The sequence below is a fragment of the Pinus tabuliformis genome, chromosome 5_2 (assembly GCF_031772625.1).
Source record: "Pinus tabuliformis cultivar Carrire ecotype Pingquan chromosome 5_2, CPIR1, whole genome shotgun sequence".
NCBI lineage: Eukaryota > Viridiplantae > Streptophyta > Pinopsida > Pinales > Pinaceae > Pinus > Pinus tabuliformis.
The window spans coordinates 562293877-562319558 of NC_142306.1; the positions used below are offsets into that span (position 1 = coordinate 562293877).

At 40.4% G+C, this 25682-nt stretch overlaps 1 protein-coding gene across 1 annotated transcript in view; it reads left to right on the plus strand.

Annotated features, from left to right (window-relative positions):
- Positions 1-3028: 3028 nt before the first annotated feature.
- LOC149160207 (dnaJ protein P58IPK homolog B-like) overlaps positions 3029-25682 on the plus strand; it is a 340558-nt gene continuing 317904 nt past the window's right edge. The window contains exon 1 of the mRNA XM_089436667.1: positions 3029-3343. Coding sequence (XP_089292793.1) covers positions 3238-3343 — 106 coding nt within the window. The 5' untranslated portion in view covers positions 3029-3237. The remainder of the gene's footprint in view (positions 3344-25682) is intronic.

Here is a 25682-nt window from a genome sequence, read left to right on the forward strand (position 1 = left end):
ACCAACAAGTGTGGTTCATCATCAGGACCAGATGAAGAGGCAGACCATGGCAAAGGCAAGCCATATCTGTCTTCAACTTGGAAACCCTTACGCGAGACCGTTTAAAGTGATGAACTCTAATAGCAGTGGCCTTTTCGTATAGGCTAGTAATTTTTGTATTCAGGCTTCTGTGATCCATAATGAATTAAGCAAAGCCCTTCGGTAGAAATCACATAAGAGAAATTTTTGGCCTACGCGTTTCGAACCAACAAGTGCAGTTCATCATTAGGACCTGATGAAGAGGCAGACCATGGCAAAGGCAAGCCAGATCTGTCTTCAACTTGGACACCCTTACGCGAGACCGTTTAAAGTGATGAACTCTAATAGTAGTGGCCCTTCCGTATAGGGTAGTAATTTCTGTATTTAGACTTCTGTGATCCATAATCAATTAAGAAAATTCTTTCAGTAGAAATCACATAAGAGAAATTTTTGGCCGACGCGTTTCAAACCGACAAGTGTGGTTCATCATCAGGACCAGATGAAGAGGTAGACCATGGAAAAGGCAAGCTAGATCTGTCTTCAACTTGGAAACCCTTATGCCAGACCATTCAAAGTGATGAACTCTAATAGCAGTGGCCCTTTCGTATAGGGTAGTAATTTCTATATTCAGGCTTCTATGATCCATAATGAATTAAGCAAAGTCTTTCTATAGAAATTACATAAGAGAAATTTTTGGCCAACTCGTTTCGAACCAACAAGTGTGGTTCATCATCAGGACCAGATGAAGAGGCAGACCATGGCAAAGGCAAGCCATATCGGCCTTCAACTTGGAAACCCTTACATGAGACCGTTCAAAGTGATGAACTCTAATATTAGTGGCCCTTTCGTATAGGGTAGTAATTTATGTATTAAGCTTCCGTGATCCATAATGAATTAAGCAAAGTCTTTCGGCAGAAATCACATAAGAGAAATTTTTGGCCAACACGTTTCGAACCAACAAGTGTGGTTCATCATTAGGACCAGATGAAGAGGCAGATCATGGCAAATGCAAGCCAGATTTGTCTTCAACTTGGAAACCATTACACGAGACTGTTCAAAGTGATGAACCATAATAGCAGTCGCCCTTTCGTATAGGGTAGTAATTTCTGTATTCAGGCTTCTATGATCCATAACGAATTAAACAAAGTCTTTTGATAGAAATCACACAAGAGAAATTTTTGGCCGACGCTTTTCGAACCGACAAGTGTGGTTCATCATCAAGACCAAATGAAGAGGCAGACGATGGAAAAGCCATGCCAGATCTGTCTTCAACTTAGAAACCCTTACGCAAGACCGTTCAAAGTGATGAACTCTAATAGAAGTGGCCCTTTTGTATAGGGTAGTAATTTCTATATTCAGGCTTCTATGATCCATAATGATAAGAGAAATTTTTGGCCGACGCGTTTCAAACCAACAAGTGTGGTTCATCATCAGGGCCAGATGAAGAGGCAGACTATGGCAAAGGAAAGCCGAATCTGTCTTCAACTTGGAAACCCCTGCGCAAGACCGTTCAAAGTGATGAACTCTAATAGCAGTGGCCCTTTCGTATAGGGTAGTAATTTATGTATTAAGGCTTCTGTGATCCATAATGAATTAAGCAAAGTCTTTCAGTAGAAATCACATAAGAGAAATTTTTGGCCGACGCGTTTCGAACCAACAAGTGTGGTTCATTATCAGGACCATATGAAGAGGCAAACCATGGCAAAGGCAAGCCATATCCGTCTTTAACTTGGAAACTCTTACGCAAGACCATTCAAAGTGATGAACTCTAATAGCAGTGGCCCTTCCATATAGGGTAGTAATTTATGTATTTAGGCTTCCATGATCTATAATGAATTAAGCAAATTCTTTTGGTAGAAAAATCACATAAGATAAATTTTTGGCTGATGCATTTCAAACCAACAAGTGTAGTTCATCATCAGGACCAGATGAAGAGGCAGACCATGGCAAATGCAAGCTAGATCTGTCTTCAACTTGGAAACCCTTATGCGAGATCGTTCAAAGTGATGAACCCTAATAACAGTGGCCCTTTCGTATAGCGTAGTAATTTATGTATTCAGGCTTTTGTGATCCATAATGAATTAAGCAAAGTCTTTTGGTAGAAATCACATAAGAGAAATTTTTGGCCGCCACGTTTCACACCAACAAGAGTGATTCATCATCAGGACCAGATGAAGAGGCAGACCATGGTAAAGGCTTGCCAAATCTGTCTTCAACTTGGAAACCCTTACATGAGACCGTTCAAAGTGATGAACTCTAATAACAGTGGCCCTTCCAAATAGGGTAGTAATTTCTGTATTCAGGTTTTTGTGATCCATAATGAATTAAGCAAAGTCTTTTGTTAATTAGATATCTAGGTCCGTTTTGGTCTCATAGACATCATTAAATTCTTTATTTTTTTATTGAGAGAAAATATCCAACATTAACGAGGTTGCCAACATTTGTAATAAAGAAAAATGTTTTTTAAGACACGAAGTCTCAACTAAAAATATCTTACCACAAATAATAGGAGTAGTCTTTAACGCGACTTTTTGAAAGCCTTTCCGGCGATTTTTTCCGGTGAAAATCCGGCAGTAATTTATTGGAATCCAAGTTTGATAGCTAATTTCTGCACAATGAAACTGTCCCAGGGGTTTTTCACGGTGCTGAATCCGAATATGCAGTTAAAAAACCATTTTAACTGCAACAAATCATGATTTCATCTCAATTTCTTCCGCCGGATTCCGTCACCGGAATCTCAAAAAGTCGCATTATAGACAACTCCCAAATAATATGCACTCAAAGTCTACACACCATTAGATTTAAAAGTATTTATTTGCTATAAAATGCATTTTGTTGATACACACCATTAGATTTAGAAATATTTAGTTGCTATGATATGCATGTTGTTGATTATATATTGGACCTTAAAATATTTTTCTCTTCTTCTTTTTCTGGTTCTGGTAAGAAAGTGAACCATGAGTCCTGCATGGTATGTATATTGGGAAGATTGGCATGCTGTCCAAAATAAACCCAAATAACTATAGCCGTTGACAATCGTTTATGTTTTGCACGGAAACCCCAATACAGAAAATTCCCAACAGGTCTTTTGTCCACATGGCACGCACTCATTGGTATAAATTACGTGGCATATGAGAGGCCGATTCCGGCCTATTTTACATAAGGAACCTTGAAGTGAGTAGACGGGAGAACTATTGCTGGACTTTTACAGTCGCTGGGATGAAAATTGCGGTGAAAATGACTCGTAGATTTTCCCCTCTGATGCGAATGCTGTGGATTGGCCTGGTATTTGTACAGTCCCTTCAAGCCCTTGCTGCCACCAAAGGTATGCCCATGCCCAAAAGCTTTCGGTGTGTATATTTTTTCACTGAACGATGATTATTTTTAAAACTTTATACTAGAGATCCCGGTTCGAAACTTTTAAATCTATAATGTACTAAATCGCACATTATTCGGCATTCTCTATAGCGATCTGGGTTCAATCTTCGGAGGAGTTTAGTCTGTTACGGTTATCTTTACTGTGAAAACTTTAGTTGATCTCTACTTTACATTAATACAACTCATGGCATGTTATTATGGCGGAAAATATTCTGAACAATTGAAACAAGGGCTTTCTCAAATATGTTTTCTTAATTATTTCACCTTAAATCTTTGGCAAGTATTGGATTTTGCTAAGATCTTTGGGGGTTGAAACATTAAAAGATCTCATATTTAGGAAGAGTATGACAAACACATGGCAAATAATCACACTTAGAATGTTTCTGTTTGAGTTGGAGATACAGATTATTTGAAATCTGGACCTACGTGGCATTAAGCTGCTTTGCTTGTGAATTCTGGATGCCCGGATGGGCAGGGCCTGCATTTTCTTCAAGGTATGCAGGGACACTAACGAGCTTTGACCGTTCACTTTCTCCTTTGAGTTATTGGGATGGTGGCTCGCGTCTGCAGGATTGCTATAAGAGAAATTGTGAGTCAGTGAACCACGACAATGTAAAACTTGTACTCAACCGATGCAGAACTTGGGAGTGACGATAAGGACACGAGTGCCTAAGAAGCAGGGATTTATGCTTGAGCCCCCAGTTCACCCAACTTAAAATGAAAATTTGAACATTGTCTGGATCCACGGTGGCATAGAACTTGAGATTATGCTAGCATTAGCACACTAAATTGCCACCAAAACTCACAAATTCAGTGTGGACCCCCCAAGGCACAGTGAAAATTTGAGTGGCTGATTATGTTGGAAAATTTGTGGAATCTTCCGGATGCTGTGTAGAAAATCCATGAAATTCTGCAACTACTCTAATGAACAATCTGAAAACTAGTTACTTTTCATTAAGACACATAATTTCTCTACTTGTTTGCAGCGGAATAAGAACATAAATAAACACAGTGACACAAAGACAAAACACAATATTTTCTAGGGAACCCAACTGGGAAAACCCTCTGCTTCTTTGAGAATTTTATTGATAGAATTTTGAGCAATAGATCTCTTACAATACAACTGTGCTTCAATAGAAAAACAGTCCTGTTCTCCCTGCTTGTCCTAAGCTGAAACATCTTGCAAGAACCCTGATCTTGAATCCCTATTTCCTTTCACAAACCCCATGGAAATTCTCCTCTATCAACTGTGCACATGTTTCTCCTTAGTATGCTCTTTCCACACACAAGCTTCTGCACACAAACTCGTGCTCTCTATTGCATTCTCTCACCAACTCATGCTCACAAAACAATGATCAATTCTGTGCCTTCGTCCTCCTTATAAGCTTTTCAACGCATCTAAAATTGGCAAGTTTATTTTTGGAACTCCAACATGTGATTGCCTAGTTAACCGAGTTCTGTTAAAATTTGGGTACTAGAGGACAAGTGGTCCCCTAAGACTTTGATCTTTGGCCTAGGGAAAAATGTCCAAATTTATTTGTATTTTTCTCCTAAAATGACTTTATAAGTGGTAAAGTCAATTTAATATAAAAGTGACTTTATAAGTGGTAAAGTTACATTTTAATTTAAAGGTGACTTTATTAAAGTCAATGAAGAATTAGAAAGTGAAAAAGTGATTATGGAAATAAAAGGCTAAGTGGGTCTTTATTTAAGTGGGTGAGTTAAAAAATAAAAAGTGAAAATTAAATGCACATTTATTCTCATCCCTAGATCTAAATGAATCTCAGCCATTAGAGCTTAGGGTAGCCCAAAAGGTCATTTAGAGAATAAAAGGAGAAGAGAAGAGGAAAAAATCATTTATTCTTTCATGAGCATTTGAGAGAAAGAGAAGAGAGAGCAAGGAGAAAATTTATGAGCAGTGAGGAAATGAAGGAAAGCAGCAAGAAGACATTTTAACAAATTTGGGCAGCAACATTTATTGGCACGCACCCCAAGGCAAAACCGTACAGCATGAGAAAGGCACAAATATTGCGGAAGAGGGATAGCACATAAATCAAGGAAGAGGGACAACAGCGAGGACATGAATTTCAAGGAAAATTTGGGCACAAATTTTGAGGCAGTCGTACTGCTGAAATTTGTACGGTCTGTACAACAAGTTATGGGCACGTTTTTCGAGGCTAGTCGTACAACATTTAATGCTGTTTTATTGTTGGAAAATTTCTGTTTTGGCTGTTCACTGATTGGCATGATTTTTTAGGCAGAGTTCAATCACGAAAATCGAGATAAGTTGTAATCTGTGGTTGTTGGAATTTTTACTGTGTATTTCAGTTTCTCTTGTAAAAACATTTTCAGAAATAAAGAAGAACTCTCAAACTGGTTTTCCCTAAGAGATGTAGGGGGTTTTTCCAGGGTCACATTGACAAAAAATCACTGTGTTATTTTTTGTATGTGGCTGTCATAATTTTGCTGTGTTTTATTTCTGCAATTTCAGCAGTTGTGAAATCTCTAAATTTGTGTTTTCAGAAAATTATTGTCATTTCCAGATTTTAGAATTTTTATCATGCTGAGATTTAAAACTAAATGCATGGAGTGATAAGGAAAATCGATAACCGGAGTGGGGGTTGAAATTTCTTCATGGTATCAGAGCTTGGTTGGCTGTAAAGTGCAGTGTGGGACAACAAAGCGAAAATTACAGCAAGTTGATTTTTACACAGAAAACATAAACCTTTAACACAGATTTGAAAATTTCAGTTTGGTAGGATAGTGAAACATGTCTTTGGGTTTGAGAGTTGAAGACAGGTTGGATGGGTAGAACAATTACAGTGCATGGAAGGAGATAATCTAGAGCATCTTTGAAGAAATAGAAGTCTGGGGCATTATGGTAAATACCACACAGAACCTAGTAGCAGTACCTGTTGACCTTGTACAATTGGTAGAGTTTAACAAAAAGAATGTTAAGGCAAAAAGATTGATTCTGGAAGGAATCAAAGACCATGTCATTCCTCATGTGAGAGGAAAGACTTATGCACATGAGATGTGGACAACCTTGACCAGTCTTTACCAGAGCTCAAATGAAAACAAAAAAATGGTCCTAAAGGAGAAACTGAAGGCCATTAAAATGGCCAAGACTGACAGTGCTACAACATACTTCACAAAGATCACTTCAGTGAGAGATGAGTTGGCAACCGTAGGTGAGATCATTGCACCCACTAAGTTGGTGAGAATTGCTTTGGATGGTCTTCCCAAGACTTGGGAGAATTTTGTGGATGGCATTGTTGCTCGGGAAAACCTTCCCGATTGGGGGAGGTTGTGGGATGATTGCATTCAGAATGAGATCATAAAGAACCATCTTGGGGCAGCCAAATAGGTGGAAGAGGATGACAATGTGGCATTGTTAGTAAGAGGCAAGAAGGGCAGAGCAAAGAAACAAGCTTCCAATAGTGGAGGCAAAAACAAAGGTAAAGGCAAGCAACAGAACAAGGAGAAGGACTATTTCAAAGTCAAATGTTAGAATTGTCAAAAGTTGGGACACTATGCTGTTGTGTGTCCGGAGAAGAAGAACAAGAAAGGGAAAGACAAACCCATGGCAGCTTCTGCAGAGATAGAGAGCTTCTTAGAGAGATTTGATCGGGAGTTTGGGTTCATAGCTTGTGTGGCCACTAATGCAAGATCACTTGCCATACAGGTTCAAAGGGAGTGTGCATATCCTGCTACTAACAGAGCATCTTCTAGCATTTGGTATGTTGACAGTGATGCTTCTCGCCACATGACAGGAGTCAGAGAGTACTTCTCAGAGCTTTAAAAGGGTGATACTGATATGGAGGTAGTACTTGGTGATGACAGCATTATTAGAGCAGTTGGTGTGGGGACATTGACATTTGATAGGGGACCCAAACCTCCCTTGAAAGTGTCAGATGTTTTATATGTGCCTGGAATGAAGAAGAACTTGATATCCGTCTCAACACTTGAGGATAGAGGGTATGATGTGTTGTTCAAGAGAGGGCATGTGCTTATATATCCTAGGGGAACTCCAGCTTCTTCAGCTAGAGAGATTGGTGTGCGGCATGCCAAGGTGTACAAGTTCTCATTCCAGCCCCTGATGGTATTGAGTAGCAACACCCGAGACAGGACCGACAACAGATCTAGCAGTTCAGAGTTGTGTGAGATTTGGCACTGCAGGATGGGGCACATGTATCATGGGGCCTTGAGTACATTGTGGGAGATCACCACTAGTGTGCCAGATTTCAGTTATGATCACCTTGATGTATGTAGAGGATGTGCTATGGGGAAGTTTGCCAGATTCCCTTTTTCCAGCCGTGACAGCAGAGCGACCGGGATCCTTGACTTGATTCACACTGATGTGAGTGGTCAGATGTCTCATGTATCCTTGAGTGGCTATGAGTACTATGTTTTATTCATTGATGACCACTCTAGGAAGACCTGGATTTATTTCTTGAAGACCAAGAGTGAGGTTTTCAAGCGGTTTCAAGAGTTCAAAGCTCTTGTGGAGACCCAAACAGGTAGGAAGATCAAGGTTCTCAGGTCGGACAATGGAGGGGAGTATACCCTTGGTGAGTTTGTTGATTTTTGTGCTGAGGCAGGCATTAGGAGTGAGTTCACAGTTCCTTATTACCCCCAGTAGAATGGGGTTGCAGAGAGGAAGAATAGATCCATTGTAGGGGCTGCCAAAGCCATGCTTCATGATCAGGGGTTACCTTTATTTTTGTGGGCAAAGGCCTGCAACACTGTTGTGTACTTGCAGAACAAGAGTCCACATCGTGCCTTGGGGAATGTGACTCCGGAGGAGGTTTTTTCTGGGAAGAAGCCTGATGTTGGGCACTTTCGTATCTTTGGGTGCCTTACATATTCCTATGTCCCCAAGGAGAACATGACCAAGCTAGAGCCCAGTGCAGACAAGGGCATCTTTGTGGGTTATAGTGAGACCTTGAAAGCTTATCGGATTTATATTCTTGCGCAGAGGAAAGTGGTTGTCAGGGGGGATGTGAAGTTCGAGGAGGAGAGAGCTTTCAGGAGGTCACGGGAGTTAGAGTATCCATAGTCACCAGATCCTCAGGAGCAGTTGTGTCAGTCACAGGGATCCAGTGGTCAGGGATCAGGAGGTACATCGATTACAATGTCAGGCCCATCAGTGAGCAGTGGCTCTCAGAGTCAGGTCTGTGGTTCCTTGGGCAGCATGCAGGGCAGTCCGCAGAGCAGTTCACAGGGTAGTCCACTAATGGACAGTTCGCACAGTACTTCAACATCTACAGGCATAGATTCAGGCATGAGGTCAGTTGACAGGTCTTTAGGAGTTCAAGCTTCTGATGATGATGAGGATTCTTTCACTCTTGTGGGAGAAGTATGCTTAGAGAAGAGGAAGCCTAGGTGGCTTCAAGATACCTTGCGCGAGGTCACATCAGTTGCTGGGCCAAAGAGACAGGTTAGCGAGATTAAACCACTTGAGCGGGTTTGTAGTTACATGGCATTGGTAACAAGTATTGTTGACTCCGAGCCTTCTAGTTATGAGGAGGCAGCTAGCGAGTAGGTTTGGAGAGAGGCCATGATGGAGGAGTATTATTCTATTATGAAGAACGATGTTTGGGAGCTAGTGTTGAGGCCTGAAGGTAAATCAGTTGTTACTTCCAGATGGCTCTACAAGATAAAGCATGCTACAGATGGTAGCATCGAGAAGTTCAAGGCTCGATTTGTGGCGAGAGGGTTTTCACAGGTAGAGGGAGTTGACTATGAGGAGACTTTCGCTCCTGTAGCTCGATATACATCTATTCACTCCATTATATCGATTGCAACAGAGATGGGTTGGAAGATCCACCAGATGGATGTGAAGACCGCATTTCTCAATGGCTTCATTCAGGAGGAGGTTTATATTGAGCAATCGCAGGGCTTTGAGGTGCATGGGAAGGAGTCCCATGTATGCAGATTGAAAAAGGTACTCTATGGCATGAAGCAAGCTCCTAGAGCTTGGTACTCTAGGATTGATACATACTTGCAGCAGTTGGGTTTCACAAAGAGTGAGGCTGATCTGAACCTATACTTCATTGTGGTGGGTGAGGAGCCTCTCATTTTGGTGTTGTATGTTGATGACTTGATCATCACTGGTGCAGAGAGACTCATTGAGGGCTGCAAGAGAGATATTGCTTCAGAGTTTGAGATGAAGGATATTGGCTTGATGCATTATTTTCTGGGATTAGAGGTGTGGCAGGAGGAGGGGCATTTTTTCTTGGGACAAGGGAAATACATTGTGGATATTCTTAACAGATTTCACATGGAAGACTGCAAACCCATGTCTACACCTATGATCACTAACTGGAAGAAGCTTCACGCTTCTGATTCCGAGTTGGTGGATCCTACTCTATACAAACAATTGATTGGTTGTTTGATGTATTTGGTCAACACTCGACCAGATATATGTTTTGCAGTTAACACTATGAGTTAGTTCATGTGTGAGCCCAGGAGAGTGCACTGGGTGGCTGCAAAACACATTCTTCGTTACTTGTAGGGGACTGTGGATTTTGGTCTGGATTATAGACAGGGTGATGGAGTGAGACTGGTAGGGTACACAGATTCAGATTGGGTAGGTTGTGCTTCAGATAGGAAGAGTACTTCCGGGTGTTGATTTGGGTTAGGTTCGGCAGTTGTGTTGTGGATCGGCCGGAAACAACAGTTAGTTGCATTGAGTTTAGCTGAGGCAGAGTATATGGCTGCTAGTTTGGTTAGTTGTGAGGCCATATGGCTTTGCAAGATGTTGTTTGGTCTATTTGTCAGGCATTGAGACCTTAAGTAATTTACTGTGATAATCAGAGTTGCATAAAACTCACGAAAAATCCAGTTTTTCATGACAGGTCAAAGCATATTGAGACCAAGTATCACTTCATTAGAGACTATGTCCAAAAGGGAGTTGTCAAGCTTGAGTACATTTCCACAAATGAGCAGGTAGTGGACATTTTCACCAAAGCCTTAGCATGGGGCAAGCATGTCTACTTTAGAGACAAGATGGGAGTGGTGAGGAACACTTTCCTCGATAAGAGGGAGTGTTAAAATTTGGGTACCAGAGGACAAGTGGTTCCCTAAGGCTTTGATCTTTGGCCTAGGGAAAAGTGTCCAAATTTATTTGTACTTTTCTCCTAAAGTGACTTTATAAGTGGTAAAGTTACATTCTAATTTAAAAGTGACTTTATAAGTGGTAAAGTTACATTCTAATTTAAAAGTGACTTTATAAGTGGTAAAGTTACATTCTAATTTAAAGGTGACTTTATTAAAGTTAATGAAGAATTAGAAAGTGAAAAAGTGACTATGGAAATAAAAGGCTAAGTGGGTCTTTATTTAAGTGGGTGAGTTAAAAAATAGAAAGTGAGAATTAAATGCATATTTATTCTCATCCCTAGATCTAAATGAATCTCAGCCATTAGATCTTAGGGTAACCCAAAAAGTCATTTAGAGAATAAAATGAGAAGAGAAAAGGAAAAGATCATTCATTCTTTCATGAGCATTTGAGAGAAAGAGAAGAGAGAGCAAGGAGAAAATTTATGAGTAGTGAGGAAGTGAAAGAGAGCAGCAAGAAGACATTTCAGCAAATCTGGGCAGCAACATTTATTGGCATGCATCCCAAAGCAAAAAACTGTACAGCATGAGAAAGGCACAAATATCCTGGAAGAGGGACAACACAAAAATCAAGGAAGAGGTACAACAACAAGGGCACAAATTTCAAGGCATATTTGGGCACAAATTTCGAGGCAACCATACTGCTGAAATCCGTACGGTCCATACAACAAGTTATGGGCACATTTTTCGAGGCTAGCCGTACAACATTTAATGCTGTTTTATTGTTGTAAAATTTCTGTTTTGGCTGTTTGCTGATTGGCACGATTTTCAAGGCAGAATTCAAGCACGAAAATCGAGATAAGTTGTAATTTGTGGTTGCTGGAATTTTTACTGTGTATTTCAGTTTCTCTGTAAAAGCATTTTCAGAAATAAAGAAGAGCTCTTAAACTGGTTTTCCCCAAGAGTTGTAGAGGGTTTTTCCAAAATCACATTGACTAAAAATCACTGTGTTATTTTCTGTGTGTGGCTGTCATAATTTTGCTGTGTTTTATTTTTGCAATTTCAGCAGTTGTGAAATCTCTAAATTTGTGTTTTCAGAAAATTATTGTCATTTCCAGATTTTAGAATTTTTATCATGCTGGGATTTAAAACTAAATGCATGGAGTGATAAGGAAAACTGATAACCGGAGTGGGGGTTGAAATTTCTTCAAGTCCAACTACTCATCCTAGCTACAAATAACATTTGAGACTGGTCAGTTGCCCTTTTCCAAAGCTAACTCGCACTAGGAGACAAATAACTGAGCCTCTAACTATTCACATGAGTAAAACCGATTCATGAACTTGTCCCATTTTTTAGGAACTCGTCCTAACTTTTAGGAACTTGTGCATGCTATGGAAAGACTGCTTGTGGTCACTTTGACTAAGGCACAGGTCAAAGAAGGACCTTTCTTGCTACTATTTTCAACACTCCCTCTTAGCGAGGAAGGTGTTTCTGGAAGAACCTTGTCCACCTGGATCTCTCCAATACTACCACGTTCTTCGCTGTTGCAGCTGCTCCCACTGAACTAGAAGACTTCCTTGTTGTCTTCTACGAAACTTGATCTAAAAACCTGTTCTTTCCCACCATGTTCTGCAACTCCATCACTTTAGTCATAAGTTCCATGTAATCTGTTTACCTCTGTGGCTACTTCTTCTGACTGAAGGTGATATTGGAAGACCCAACTCTCTCCTGATCTCCCTTAAACAAATCCTCTGCACACTTGGTTCGAACTCTCCCTATTTTGGGAGTCACTGACTGAGTAGCTACCTCCACTCGCCCTAGTCAACCCAACTGCCAACTAGCTTAGACTCAAACTGAGATACTGGCCGAGGCTCCATCTTGAGAGCTCTATCCTGCTCTCACTCAACCATCACTTTTTTATTCTATGTTGTCCCTACCTTGTTGGTCAAGGCCGCATTTGTCTCTACCTGCAACTTGTAGAGATTCTTCACCTTCACACCTATTTGCTCCTTATATCCAGAAGCTAAGTGTTAGAGGTACACCTCTGCTGAAAATGGTATCATATCCCTTGTCCTCAAGGGTAGCTGCTACCAAAACAAGATTCTGCCTAAATTCTAGAACATAGAGAACATCTTTGAGATGAAGAGGATTCCCTGACTCCCTCTGAAAACTGACAGTACCAATTCCTTTAGCTGCATATTGACCATCATCTCCTAGCTAAATCTGAAATTGCATGTCCTTCTCCTTTAAGTGGCTGACACTCTTCTTGTTCCCGATCATGTGGAAGGATGCTCTTGAATCAATATACCATATATTGCTATCTGTTGAGCTTGCCATGCAAACAATCAATGAGAATTTCTCTGCTTTAGATAATTGCATTTTCATTATTTACACATTAAGTTCACCCCACAATATTATAACATTATTCGACAACATATGCAATTATGTAGAAAGAACAATATCATTAACAATGCAGCAAAACATAAAAGAACAACAAGAGAAAAACATTCACACATAAAGACACCAGGATTGGTCAGAGACCAAGGCAAAACCCCACAATGGGGAAAACTCTTTCAAATTCTTCTTCTTATTGGATTGTCATTGAATGTTTCAGCAAAGAGAGTGTACAATGATCCATATTTTCAACCCAACTGCCAACTAGCTTAGACTCAAACTGAGATACTGGCCGAGGCTCCATCTTGAGAGCTCTATCCTGCTCTCACTCAACCATCACTTTTTTATTCTATGTTGTCCCTGCCTTGTTGGTCAAGGCTGCATTTGTCTCTACCTGCAACTTGTAGAGATTCTTCACCTTCACACCTATTTGCTCCTTATATCCAGAAGCTAAGTGTTAGAGGTACACCTCTGCTGAAAATGATATCATATCCCTTGTCCTCAAGGGTAGCTGCTACCAAAACAAGATTCTGCCTAAATTCTAGAACATAGAGAACATCTTTGAGATGAAGAGGATTCCCTGACTCCCTCTGAAAACTGACAGTACCAATTCCTTTAGCTGCATATTGACCATCATCTCCTAGCTAAATCTGAAATTGCATGTCCTTCTCCTTTAGGTGGCTGACACTCTTCTTGTTCCCGATCATGTGGAAGGATGCTCTTGAATCAATATACCATATATTGCTATCTGTTGAGCTTGCCATGCAAACAATCAATGAGAATTTTTTTTTGAACTAGGTAGAATATGCATCTACCTCCGCTGATGCAACGACTTGATCCTTACTAGACTCCTTCTTCCGCTTAGGACACTTAGTGGCATAGTGTCCAAACTCATGGCAATGGTGTTAATTTTTCTTAGGGCTATATTATTCTCTGCTTTAGATAATTGCATTTTCATTATTTACACATTAAGTTCAACCCACAATATTATAACATTATTCGACAACATATGCAATTATGTAGAAAGAACAATATCATTAACAATGCAGCAGAACATAAAAGAACAATAAGAGAAAAACATTCACACATAAAGACACCAGGATTGGTCAGAGACCAGGGCAAAACCCCACAATGGGGAAAACTCTTTCAAATTCTTCTTCTTATTGGATTGTCATTGAATGTTTCAGCAAAGAGAGTGTACAATGATCCATATTTTCAATTACAAAACTATCCAACAAAATCAACTAAACAACATCCAAGACATGAGCCCCAACAATGTTAATAATCAAAACCATGATTCAGAAGCCTGCGGTCAACTGTCGAATGATGCGGTCAACTGGAAAATCAAACCCTAGTTTCCAACCGCACGCAAAGAGTGTACGTGCTGTTGATTTGGGGTAGCATTGGATGTGCTCTAAGCCTCAAATTTTGCAGGGAGGCTTGGGCACAGGTATTCCAAAGAACCCAAAAAGTGTTTTGGGAAATTCCACTTAGAAGTGATTTTATTAAAATAATTAATATTTTTAATGGGGTTCCTAAGTCTAAACTTAGGAAAATTAAAATATTAATGGGTATTAATTTAATCAGGGGTGAAACTTCTAGAAAAAGCCATGGATCAAGCCAAAATGATTTGAGCCTTTGATTATGTTTTAATCTAGGCCGTTGGTTGTCCAACAGGAAGATATAAGAAGGGGCTTGAGGGTCATTTGGAAAACACACAGAGAGATAGAGAGAAATCGATTTTCTAAAGTGAGAAGTTCTCAGGAGGAAAAATCGATTGAGGAGATCTCTTGTAGTTGAGGGGCAGGGATAACAACTTTCGGAGAGAGAGATTCTCAGCCGGAGATACATCAACAGAGAGAGGCAGTAAGTGATCTAGAGGCCTTGATGCAGAGGTTGACGCAAGGCCAGAAGGGCCACGCAGAAGTGACGCAGAGGCAGAGAGAGAAAGTCGAAAATCAGAGCAGAGGGTCAGTTTCAGCAGCTGGAAGCTGGGGTGTGAGATCGGGAGGCTGAGAGTAGTGACTCTGGGCTTCTGATTGAATTCCTAGTTGGGTGATGCAGTGTCTAAAAGGGTTGACGCTAGGACAACGTAGAGGCAGTGCAATACTTGCCAGGGGCATCTCAACCAGTAGTCGGAATAGTCGGGACTTTTCTCAGTGATTGTGTGAGGTAAACTCACAAAGCTTCTGCCAGTATTTCTCTCTGTAATTGAATAACCCTGTGAGGTATTCAATGATGTATTCAAATTTTGCTACTGCATAATAATAAAACCCTTAGAGCTGCTGCACTGGTTTTCCCGCATTGGGTTTTTCCGGGGACTATTTGTCCAAAAATAACTGTGTCCTATGTGTTTCTATTTTCCTTGCTTAGTTTCTATGTTTCAGAATCATATTTAATTTGGTGTAGGCCGCTTCACTAATTTACTTCAATGTTTCATGAAGAAATCTGAAATAAGCTTGTACTGTAATTTAAAATCTAGGTGAAGTAGATTCAGTTGGTTGCAGTAGGATTCCTAAGATTGTTAGATCTAGGAATTTTCACACGTGCGTGTGGCTGAAACCCTCCAACTGCACTCATGAGCTTGCGTGCCAGTGGTTGCAATCGAAAAATGCCTGTGTCATCCCTCTAGCTGGAAACCAAAACCTAATTCTCACGTGCGAGCTTCGGACCCTGCAATTTCAGACTTGTATGAACCTCTGCGAACCATCTTAGCCCTGTGCGAGCCAAACCAAAGAAAGAAGAATGATCATGATGATATCCAAATGAGGGTCACTTGACTTGTATTTATAGCCATTTGAGGGTGTCCAATTTCTCTTTTGGGTCGACCTGTCCTTTTGTGCACATGTGGGCTTCAATTAAAAATTACACTTTCCTTTGTCCAAATCAAGTTTTTCAAAAGTCAAAATTGGTCCTCTCGAAAAGAGGAATCTATTCCCATGTTTGGAATTTGTCACTAAGCTGCCAAATTAACACTCTCGCTTAGCTAGGGAGAAATTCCAATTGTATCATGTAATCATCGCAAGTATCATGTCATCATATCATATCCTATCTCAAGTATCTCGTCATCAAATGTCATCACTGCTCATTTCGGCTCATCTCTGCTTATCCATGCTTATCTCTTGTTTTCCTCTGCTCATATGTTGAACATTCTCGAATCTAGAAGAAGAAGAATTTGACATTAGAGGGAAGCTCAATCTACCACCCTCTATCCATCGGGGAGCTGCTGCTACCACTTGGAATCATTGCCAGCGGGAAGCCAATGTTGCGACCCGTGAATCTCTACCAGCGGGGAGCTAATGCTACGACTCAGGAAAACTCTGCTAGCGGGGAGCCAATGCTACGACCTGGGATACTCTGCCAGCGGGGAGCCCAATGCCATGCCCGGGAAACACTACCAGCGGGGAGCTAATGTGATGACTCGGGAAACCATAGACAATAAGAGGGATGCCACTTACCTGATGAGGTAATGATCACGCCTATCCCATTGCTTGGCGATAATAGGAGGGATACCACTTACCATAAATGGTAAGGATTGCGCCTATCCTATTATCTATCGATCTTGCCGACAAGACCCTGAAGAATCAAGTGGTAGAACACTTGCATCTCTAGCTTGAGTGGGATGCCACTTACCATAAATAGTAAGGATCACGCCTAACTCAAGCAACCAACATCCATTGGCCAAATGGGTGGGAAAGTCAAATGCCAACTAGGCTATACTTTGCATAGACCAAGATAGGGGAGCTACATCTTCCACCCTATGGGTAATAGATAGGGGCGATACCTGTTGTCCAGAGATCCCTCAACCCCAGGAGCTCTACATCTCAATTCCTCACCCTGGAAGCTCAAACAAGGGGGAAGAGCCGGATTAGTGTCCTTGATCAGCCCAAACCCTTACTTAGGAGGGTTACATCCATCAATCCATGCTGCTCTCTGTAGAACAAAAACATATCAATGTGCTTACATCGAGTACCAACTTAACCATCTCGCTGAAGAGTTGCCTCAAACATCACCAAAAGCAACAATCCTCTGTTTTCCCGTTCATGTAGGACATTACATCAAATATTATGTTAGAGCAAATATATGTCACAAAAAGATACCTTATTCATCCTCCCTCTTATGGAGGCAACAACCACAAGCCTAAGCTTGTCTCATACAACAACACCGTCTCAATCTATGAAGATATATTTGTCCCAGCTGCATATGAGATTCTCTACCAATCGAATCCCACTCTTGTTATCTCAATATATCACTACCATATCTAGAACCTACTCAAACGACTCTCCAAAGAGCTTCCTTAATCAAACTGCCCCTCAGCTAGCCATGCTAGCAACAATATACTCAACCTCAGCTGTGCCTGTTCATCCACGATATCATTGTAGATCCCAAGCAACACTCAAATGCGCTCTTTCTATTTCCAGCCGAGTCATCATAGTATCCATGCACACTAATATCTCCGGAAGAATATCTTACAATCTTTCATTTCAAACTCAGAGGCTAGCTCCCTCTTATGCTTGATCATCAGAGGCCCACTACCTATTAAGAATAGATTGTCAATATATAAAATCAAAATCAAAATCAAATGCATACCTTGGACCAACTTAGAGGTTTGGATCGAAATTATTTCTAGGCTTCACCAAGTAACTGTCAATGTGGACATGCCAGGGTCGGGGAGCTTGCTTCAAACCGTACAATGCTTTCTACTCATAGAAGTCTCCATTATGTACTCCATGTCTCGTAGATCTGTCATATTCATGGTGTACTCCTTTAGCTTTTCGTCCTATAGGCTCAACTGCACCCATAGGCCTTCTTCCGTGTGGTTGGGAGGCTTATAACCACACCCTTAATTATTTCTCCCAGTGGTTGTGGCTTGGGCTAGGAGAAACTTTCTCTGCTCAAATCAAAACTTGCCAAAACTTCTTTAACAACATCAGATGGTTATCCATGTCCAAAATCCTTCAACAGTCAAGTATCTTCTTAAATAATAATAGGAGTTAAAATCTTATGAAGAGTTTCTCCCTCTGAATGAGAAGCCTCTTCAATCATCATCATTCACGACATCAACTTGTCTATCATAATATTGTCATGCATCAACAGAACTATTAGATCATGAAATCAAACTGTATCGGATTATTATCATAGTCATAACATATTAGCATTAGCTACATATGAACATGACATCAAACTTTCATCAAGGGTTAGTCTCATATAATTAGGGCAGTTGACAAGTGTACCATCATACTCCAAGGATCGTAATCACATTATTCAATCATCAAGTCGGGACATCCAATTTTACCATATTGACAAAATTACTAAGGTTATCAAAACCTAATCAATGTCCATAAGAAGATCCTGAATATCATCAAGGTTACCATGCTTATCACAAGCAATTAACAATAGTGTCAAATCACAATATATCAAAATCAATGCATTTGAGAAATTCCTCATGTCTAGAATGTAGGATACTTGCTAAATATCAAGTGTACCCATAGATAACATGTACTAGAGATCAAACTTCCTTTCATATGCATGCATGAGGATGATATTTTTTGAGATACCTCAGGGCTTACCTTGCCATCCAATATTGTAGCTATAACAATGTACTATACATACCTTGTAGTATCCATGTACCTTTGCAACTTGGAACACTTATTTGTCATTGGCAGTTGTAGCACTTTGTCAAATTTCCACTAGCTCTTCTCTTCTTGCACTATCTTTTTTTTCCTGCACCTACGATGATCCTCAAAAAGGATCTTCTTTTCACATCTCATCTAGAGGTTAGAAGTATACATATACTTAAATATTCATGCAAGAAGCAATAATCAAATCAACAAGAATAGTGTCATAAAGAAATAACATAAGTCTAAAAGGCACTTATCTTTAATGAGAGGTGATCATCTTCCTCTTGAACCAACCTTGCCTTCAATATTTTATCTACTTCATTAGCAACCGGGCCTAATTGAGACTAGCCCGACTAGGGTTACACTAAATCTGACACAAGTACTAGAACAACTTCTCACTGATCATGTTGCAAAACTCAAGCCATTATCTTATCCCATGGTTTCTTCCAAACGCTAATCTTATGATATCCATCAAACCCTAATAACTAGATTTACTAGGTTTTCCTTCAAACCCTAGCATTCTTTTAGGTCTCCTCCATCTTCTCTTGCTTCCATCAAAGGTGTCTTCTCAGGGGTGATCTCAATGACTTTTCTTCAACCCAACTCTGATACCATGTTAATTTTTCTTAGGGCTATATTGTTCTTTGCTTTATATAATTGCATTTTCATTATTTTCACATTAAGTTCACCCCACAACATTATAACATTATTCAACAACATATGCAATTATGTAGAAAGGACAATATCACCAACAATGCAACGAAACATAAAGGAACAATAGGATAAAAACATTCAGACATAAAGGCACCAGGATTGATTGGAGACCAGGGCAAAACCCTTTCAAATTCTTCTTATTAGATTGTCATTGAATGTTTTAGCAACGAGAGAGTACAATGATTCATATCTTCAATTACAAAACTATCTAACAAAATCAACTAAACAACATCTAGGAGATGAGCCCCAACAATGTTAATAATAAAAACCATGATTCAGAGGCTCGCGATTGACTATTGAATGATGCGGTCAACTATTGAATGATGCGGTCAACTACTGAATGATGCAGTCAACTGAAAAATCAAACCCTAGTTTCCAACTGCATGCAGAGAGTGTATGTGTGTGTGGATGAAACCCTCCAACCGCACTCATGAGGCTGTGTGCCAGTGGTTGCAACCAAAAAATATCTGTGTCATCCCTCTGGCTGGAAACCAAAACCCTAGATCTCACGTGTAAGCTTCAGACTTTGCAATTTCGGACCTATACGAACTTCTGCGAACTACCTCAGACCTGTGCTAGCCAAACCAAAGAAAGAAGAATGATCATGATGATATCCAAATGAGGGTCACTTGACTTGTATTTATAGCATCCCAGGGTGTCGAATTTCTCTTTTGGGCCGACCTATCCTTTTGTGAACATGTGGGCTTCAATTCAAAAATACACTTTCCCTTGTCCAAATCAAGTTTTTCAAAAGTCAAAATTGGTCCTCTTGAAAAAAGGAATCTGGTCCCATGATTGGAATTTGTCACTAAGCTGCCAAATTGACAAATTGAAGCACTTGATCTTGCTCATATCCTTCTTCTTGCCCTTCTGACTGGATTCAGCGTCTCCTTGGCCCTTCTTGCCCTTGCCCTTGCATGCTAGGGCAAGGTTCTTCTCATACACTGTCGTAACTGATCAACCATCTCTAGTGCCTCTCCGAATCTCTTCCTGAACGCAATGAGTCCAAAACCTTTCCCAATTGGGAAAATTCTTTTGACCATTGACAACATTTTGGAAACCATACCAAGACTTGTGAAGTCCTAGTAAAGCCAAACTCACAAAGTCATGATTATATACAATCACACCCACACCACCCAGTTCATCTCATACCTGTGTGAACCTTGACAAATATGTGACGATGGGCTCATCCTTGTTCATCTGGATACTCTTCAACTTCTCCTTAAGAGCAAGCTTCCTGGTATCGCTCGAACAATGATATAGTTTTAAAATAGTTTTGAACATCTCATAAGCTGTCTTCTTCTCATGGATACGAGGAACTATATGATCTCTGACCCCTTCTAGAATAATCCTCCTTTCCTTGATATCTTTCTTAGTATGATAGGTCAACTGTTGGGGATCTTGTGGTGGTGTTATAACCTGCTTCACAAATTTTGCCATGCCATTATCCTCCAAAACTATCATGATCCTCCCTTTCCATGGAATGAAGTTCGATACTCCCTCTAAACAGTGGTCTGTTCTCAACCCTTGGAACGCCATTTTGCTTCCCATAGAGCTTTCCAACACTTGGTAACTAGGGCTGATTCACTAGTCCTCTTGGCTGCCCTTTAGTCCTTCAAAGTTCAACTCCAATAATTTTGCCTCTCGTATCAGTCTTGTAGTCCTCTTCACAAGGAATGAACTTAGGGCTCAATGGACACCTTCTAGAAACCCTCCAATCTGCTCTTAAGCTGCCACCAAACCTGTCCCAAACTGGACACCATCAATCTAGCAAACCATCAACATGGAAGGACATACATACCTCTTGAAAGAAGACTTCTTTCCTCTCTGAAACACCTTGGCCTGTGCACCAACTTCTGTGAATTACGACCCTGGTTAAGTCTACATGTAGCAGCTGCTACAACCCTCCTACTCGGCCTCCAATCCACCTTCAGAACTGCCCAGTCCTCTCTTCTACCTAGCCCTACTTTTGTGCTGACCTTGAGACTTACTCGGCCCTTGTTCCAGATCCTAGTTAGACCTTATGAGTCTCCAACACTAGGCTATAAGAGCCTGGCCTCTTCCCAAAAATTGCACAGGACATGCGACCAATTTTTGAGAGAATTGGCACCCAAGATTATGCACAGATCTGCCCTCAACGTTTGCTTGCAACTGCCCTAAACTCGACCTTCTTCAAGCACAGAAAAAACCCAAAACAACTTGTCCTCCTCTTGAAAAGACTCCTATAGTGGTTGTGACTACTTTAGAACATATATCCTTCCTGTATGATGAATTTGCACTTGTGATGAATATGCTTATTCATGCTTTGATACCATACAGAAAATCCATGAAATTCCTCAACCGCTCTAATGAACAATCTGAAAACTAGTTTCTTTTCATTAAGACATAGAATCTCTCTACATGTTTGCAACGAAATAGGAACAAAATAAATACAGTCACACAAATACAAAAAACACAATATTTCCAGGGAATCCAATTGGGAAAACCCTTTGCTTGTCTGAGAATTTTATTGATAGAATTTTGAGCAATAGATCTCTTACAATACAACTTTGTTTCAATAGAAAAATAGTCCTGTTCTCCCTGCTTGTCCTAAGTTGAAACACCTTGCAAGAACCTTGATCCTGCTTTCCTATTTCCTTTTGCAAACCCCAAGGAAATTCTCCTCTATCAACTGCGCATAGGTTTCTTCTTAGTACACTCTTCCCACACACTAGCGTCTACACACAAACTTGTGCTCTCTATTGCCTTGTTTCACCAACTCGTGCTCACAAAAAAATGATCAATTCTGTGCCTCCGTCCTCCTTATAAGCTTTTCGACCCATATAAAATTGGCGAGTTTATTTTTGGAACTCTGACATGTGATTGACTAAAGAACTAAGTCTAACCGACTCATGCAACTCGTCCTAGCCACAAATAACCTTTGAGACTGCTCACTTGTCCTTTTCCAAAGCTAACTCGCACTAGGAGACAAATAACTGAGCTTCCAACTTTTTACATGAGTACAATTGCTTCATGAACTCATCTTGATTTTTAGGAACTCACGCTAATTTTTAGGAACTTGTCCTAACTTTTAGGAACTTGTGCATACTAAGCAAAGACTGCTTGCGGTCACTATGACTAAGGCAAAAGTCAAAGAAGGACCTTTCTCGCTATTGTTTTCAACGTGTTGTTGGGTCAAACCTAGCTTGGGCTTATTGCCGAGCCAAGTTTACCCACTCTTGCTCGAGTGTGGCTCTCTGTGAACAATTCAAACTCACTAGCAACAAGTCAAACCCAATAAAGTCCTAACTTGTGAGGAACTTGTGGTTTATTTATTGCTCTACGACTCAAACTTGATGGTGGATGGAAAGTATGTTATGCCAAATATAAATGCCAAAAAGGAAAAGAAAACCCTCATGCTTTATGTTGTTGAGTTTTTCCCGAGTCTGAGTTGAACTCTTACACTCTAGTGTCATCGAGTGGTTCTCCAAGCTGAGTGCACTTCATGCCTAATATGCGTGGAGTTATATGGCTTTGCCAACTCAAAACAAAATCAAAATATTTAAAGGTCCAACTGGTTTGGGGATGTTAAATAATCAATTCCTTAATTTCTATTCTAATTTTGGATATTAAAATCTATTCACGAAATTTCACTTTACATCACTTCAAGTGCATGGTTGCCCTATTGATATGATTTTTTAAAGTTTCATGTATAATTCCGAAGGACCCCTATGCATTGTAGTCTTAAACTTATGGATCTGCCTAGTCCATAGTTTTAAAAACCGCTCAGAAAAACCGGTAACCGGTCAAACCGGCCGGTTAGCTAGCTGGCCGGTCCGAACCGGCCTAAAAACCCGGTCAGACCCTTCATTTGCCCGATTTTTGGCCCTAACCGGTGAAAACCGGCCGGTTTATGGCATGCCCACCGAATCTTGGAAAAAGGCGTTGGTGGTTTGTGGTTTAGGGGTTTTGGGGGGGAGGTAAAGGTATTTTCCCTCCAAAAACACCCTCTCCAAGCTATAAGAGACCCCTCTCACTCTCATTTGTCTCACACAACTGATTTGGAGTGTTTGTGAGTTTGTTTGTGAGCTTGGAGAGTGTGGAGTTTTTGCTGAAGTAGTCATCTTGGAGTTGGAGTTGGAGCTATTTTGGAGATAGTGTGTAGCTGTCAGTGGAGTTGCCATCTTCAAGAGGAGGCTAAGGGAGCTAGTTTGCATTTCCAGGTAAGGATTTGCACTTGATAATTCCTCATTTGAGTCTGCTGTCCATGAATTTTTTTTTAATGTGTTATACTTATAAACTTCTCACTTCTATGATCTATCATGTATGCTATAAACTCTCTAGCTCTATGCTATCAAATTTTGTAGCTTGAGCCTTGCATGTGCATTTGTTTTCCTACATTTATCTTTGGTTTTCCATTTTGCTTAGCTGCAATTTTTTTTTTAAATGGCAGATTTCTTTGCAAATTGTTATTATTTCAAGCAAACATGGCTCCAAAAGGAAAGGACAGTGCATGGGCTCATTGTGATGTAATTGATGGAAAAATGATATGCAAATTATGCCATAAATCTATTGGAGGTGGGGGTATTCTTAGGTTGAAACAACACTTGGCTGGGATAAGAGGCCAAGTAAAGCCATGTGAAGCACCAAATGCACTGTTAGGTCCTATTAGGGAAGAATACATTGCCAAGCTTGAAAATTTTTATGAGGATAAGGCTAGGGAGAAGGCCATCCAAGATGAAATTGCAAGGAAGAGGGAATTATTAGAAGCCATGAAAGAGAGTGGGTATGATGATTATGAGATTCAAGACTCCACTTCTATCCTTTCCACCAATGACCCCTTTCACTATGTTCATCCTTCTGTTGGACTTGGCCAACCATCAAAAGGAACAAAGAGAGCAAACATCCAAAGTTATTTCTCATCTTCTGCCAACATTGCCTCTTCTAAATCTAATCCCACTTCCTCCCAGCCAAGTTCTCAACCCACTTTGGATCAACATTGGAAAAAACAATGCAAAGAAACTTCTCACCAATACATTGCTAGATGGTGGTATGATTCAGATATCCCATTTAATGCTGCTCGCTCACCTTATTACCAAGCTATGTGCGACTCTGTTATCGCTGCAGGAAAGGGCTTCAAAGGCCCTAGTATGCATGACTTGAGGGGAGCTCTTTTGCAAAAAGAGATATCTTCCATTGATGAGTATTTGGTTGAGTTTAAAGAGTCATGGCTCAAAACAGGTTGTTCCATTATGTCAGATGGATGGACCGATGGAAAGAACTGCACTATCATTAATTTCCTTGTTTCTTGCCCTCAAGGAACCATGTTTTTGAAATCAGTTGATGCATCTGATAAGGTAAAGGATGCAATCCTTCTATTTGAGCTTTTGGATAACGTTATTCAGGAAGTTGGGGAGCAGCATGTTGTGTAGGTCATCACTGATAATGCCTCAAACTATGTTCTTGCTGGAAAGATGCTTGAGGCCAAATATAAGACCATATTTTGGACTCCATGTGCTGCACATTGCATAGACCTCATGCTTGAGGATATAGGCAAAGTGGAGTGGGTAAAAAACACTGTAGAGCATGCCAAGTGCATTACAAAATACATTTACAACCACTCATGGGTATTGAACCTAATGAGGAAACACACTGGAGGCAAAGAGCTTGTTAGGCCTGCAATTACGAGATTTGCAACTCACTTCCTCACGTTGCAATGTCTCAATGGTCAACATAAAAACTTGCAGAAAATGTTTTCCTCTGAAGAATGGTCTGAATCTCGGTGGGCTCGTAGACCAGATGGAAAAGACACCAAAAAGAAAGTGTTAGACACTTATTTTTGGAAAAGGTCTGTAGAGCTTGTGAAAATTACCGAGCCCCTTGTTAAGGTGCTAAGGTTGGTGGATGGGGAAAGATTGGCCATGGGCTACATTTATGAAGCTATGGATCAGGCAAAGGAGCAGATACGGGCAGCTTACAAGGACAGGTTAGCTAAATATGGCCGTATATGGGAGATCATTGATAACAGATGGAACAATCAACTCCATCGTCCTATACATGCAGTCGGGTATTTTTTGAACCCAAGGTATCACTATAAAAATCGGCTAGGAGATCAACATGATGGGGAGGTCAGAGCTGGATTGATTGATTGCTTGGAGCGCATGGTCCCTAACCATGTAGACCAGTTGGAAATACATAGACAGCTTACTATTTTCAATATGGCAAGTGGTACTTTTGGCAAAAACTTGGAAAAGATGGCAAGAGATGTGGACCAACCAGGTAAGCAATTCCAATTTCCATTTTGTTTTTCATTTCAAGTTAAAATTGTTTACGTTCTTTACAATTCAAATTATAAACTAAGTTACTAATTATTGTCTTTTTCTTTGCAGCACATTGGTGGGAGTCATCTGGTGGCCAGTGTCCTCAATTGCAAAGGTTTGCAATTAGAGTCCTTAGTCAAACTTGCAGTGCTTCAGGTTGTGAGCGCAATTGGTCTGTTTTTGAGTGCATACACACGA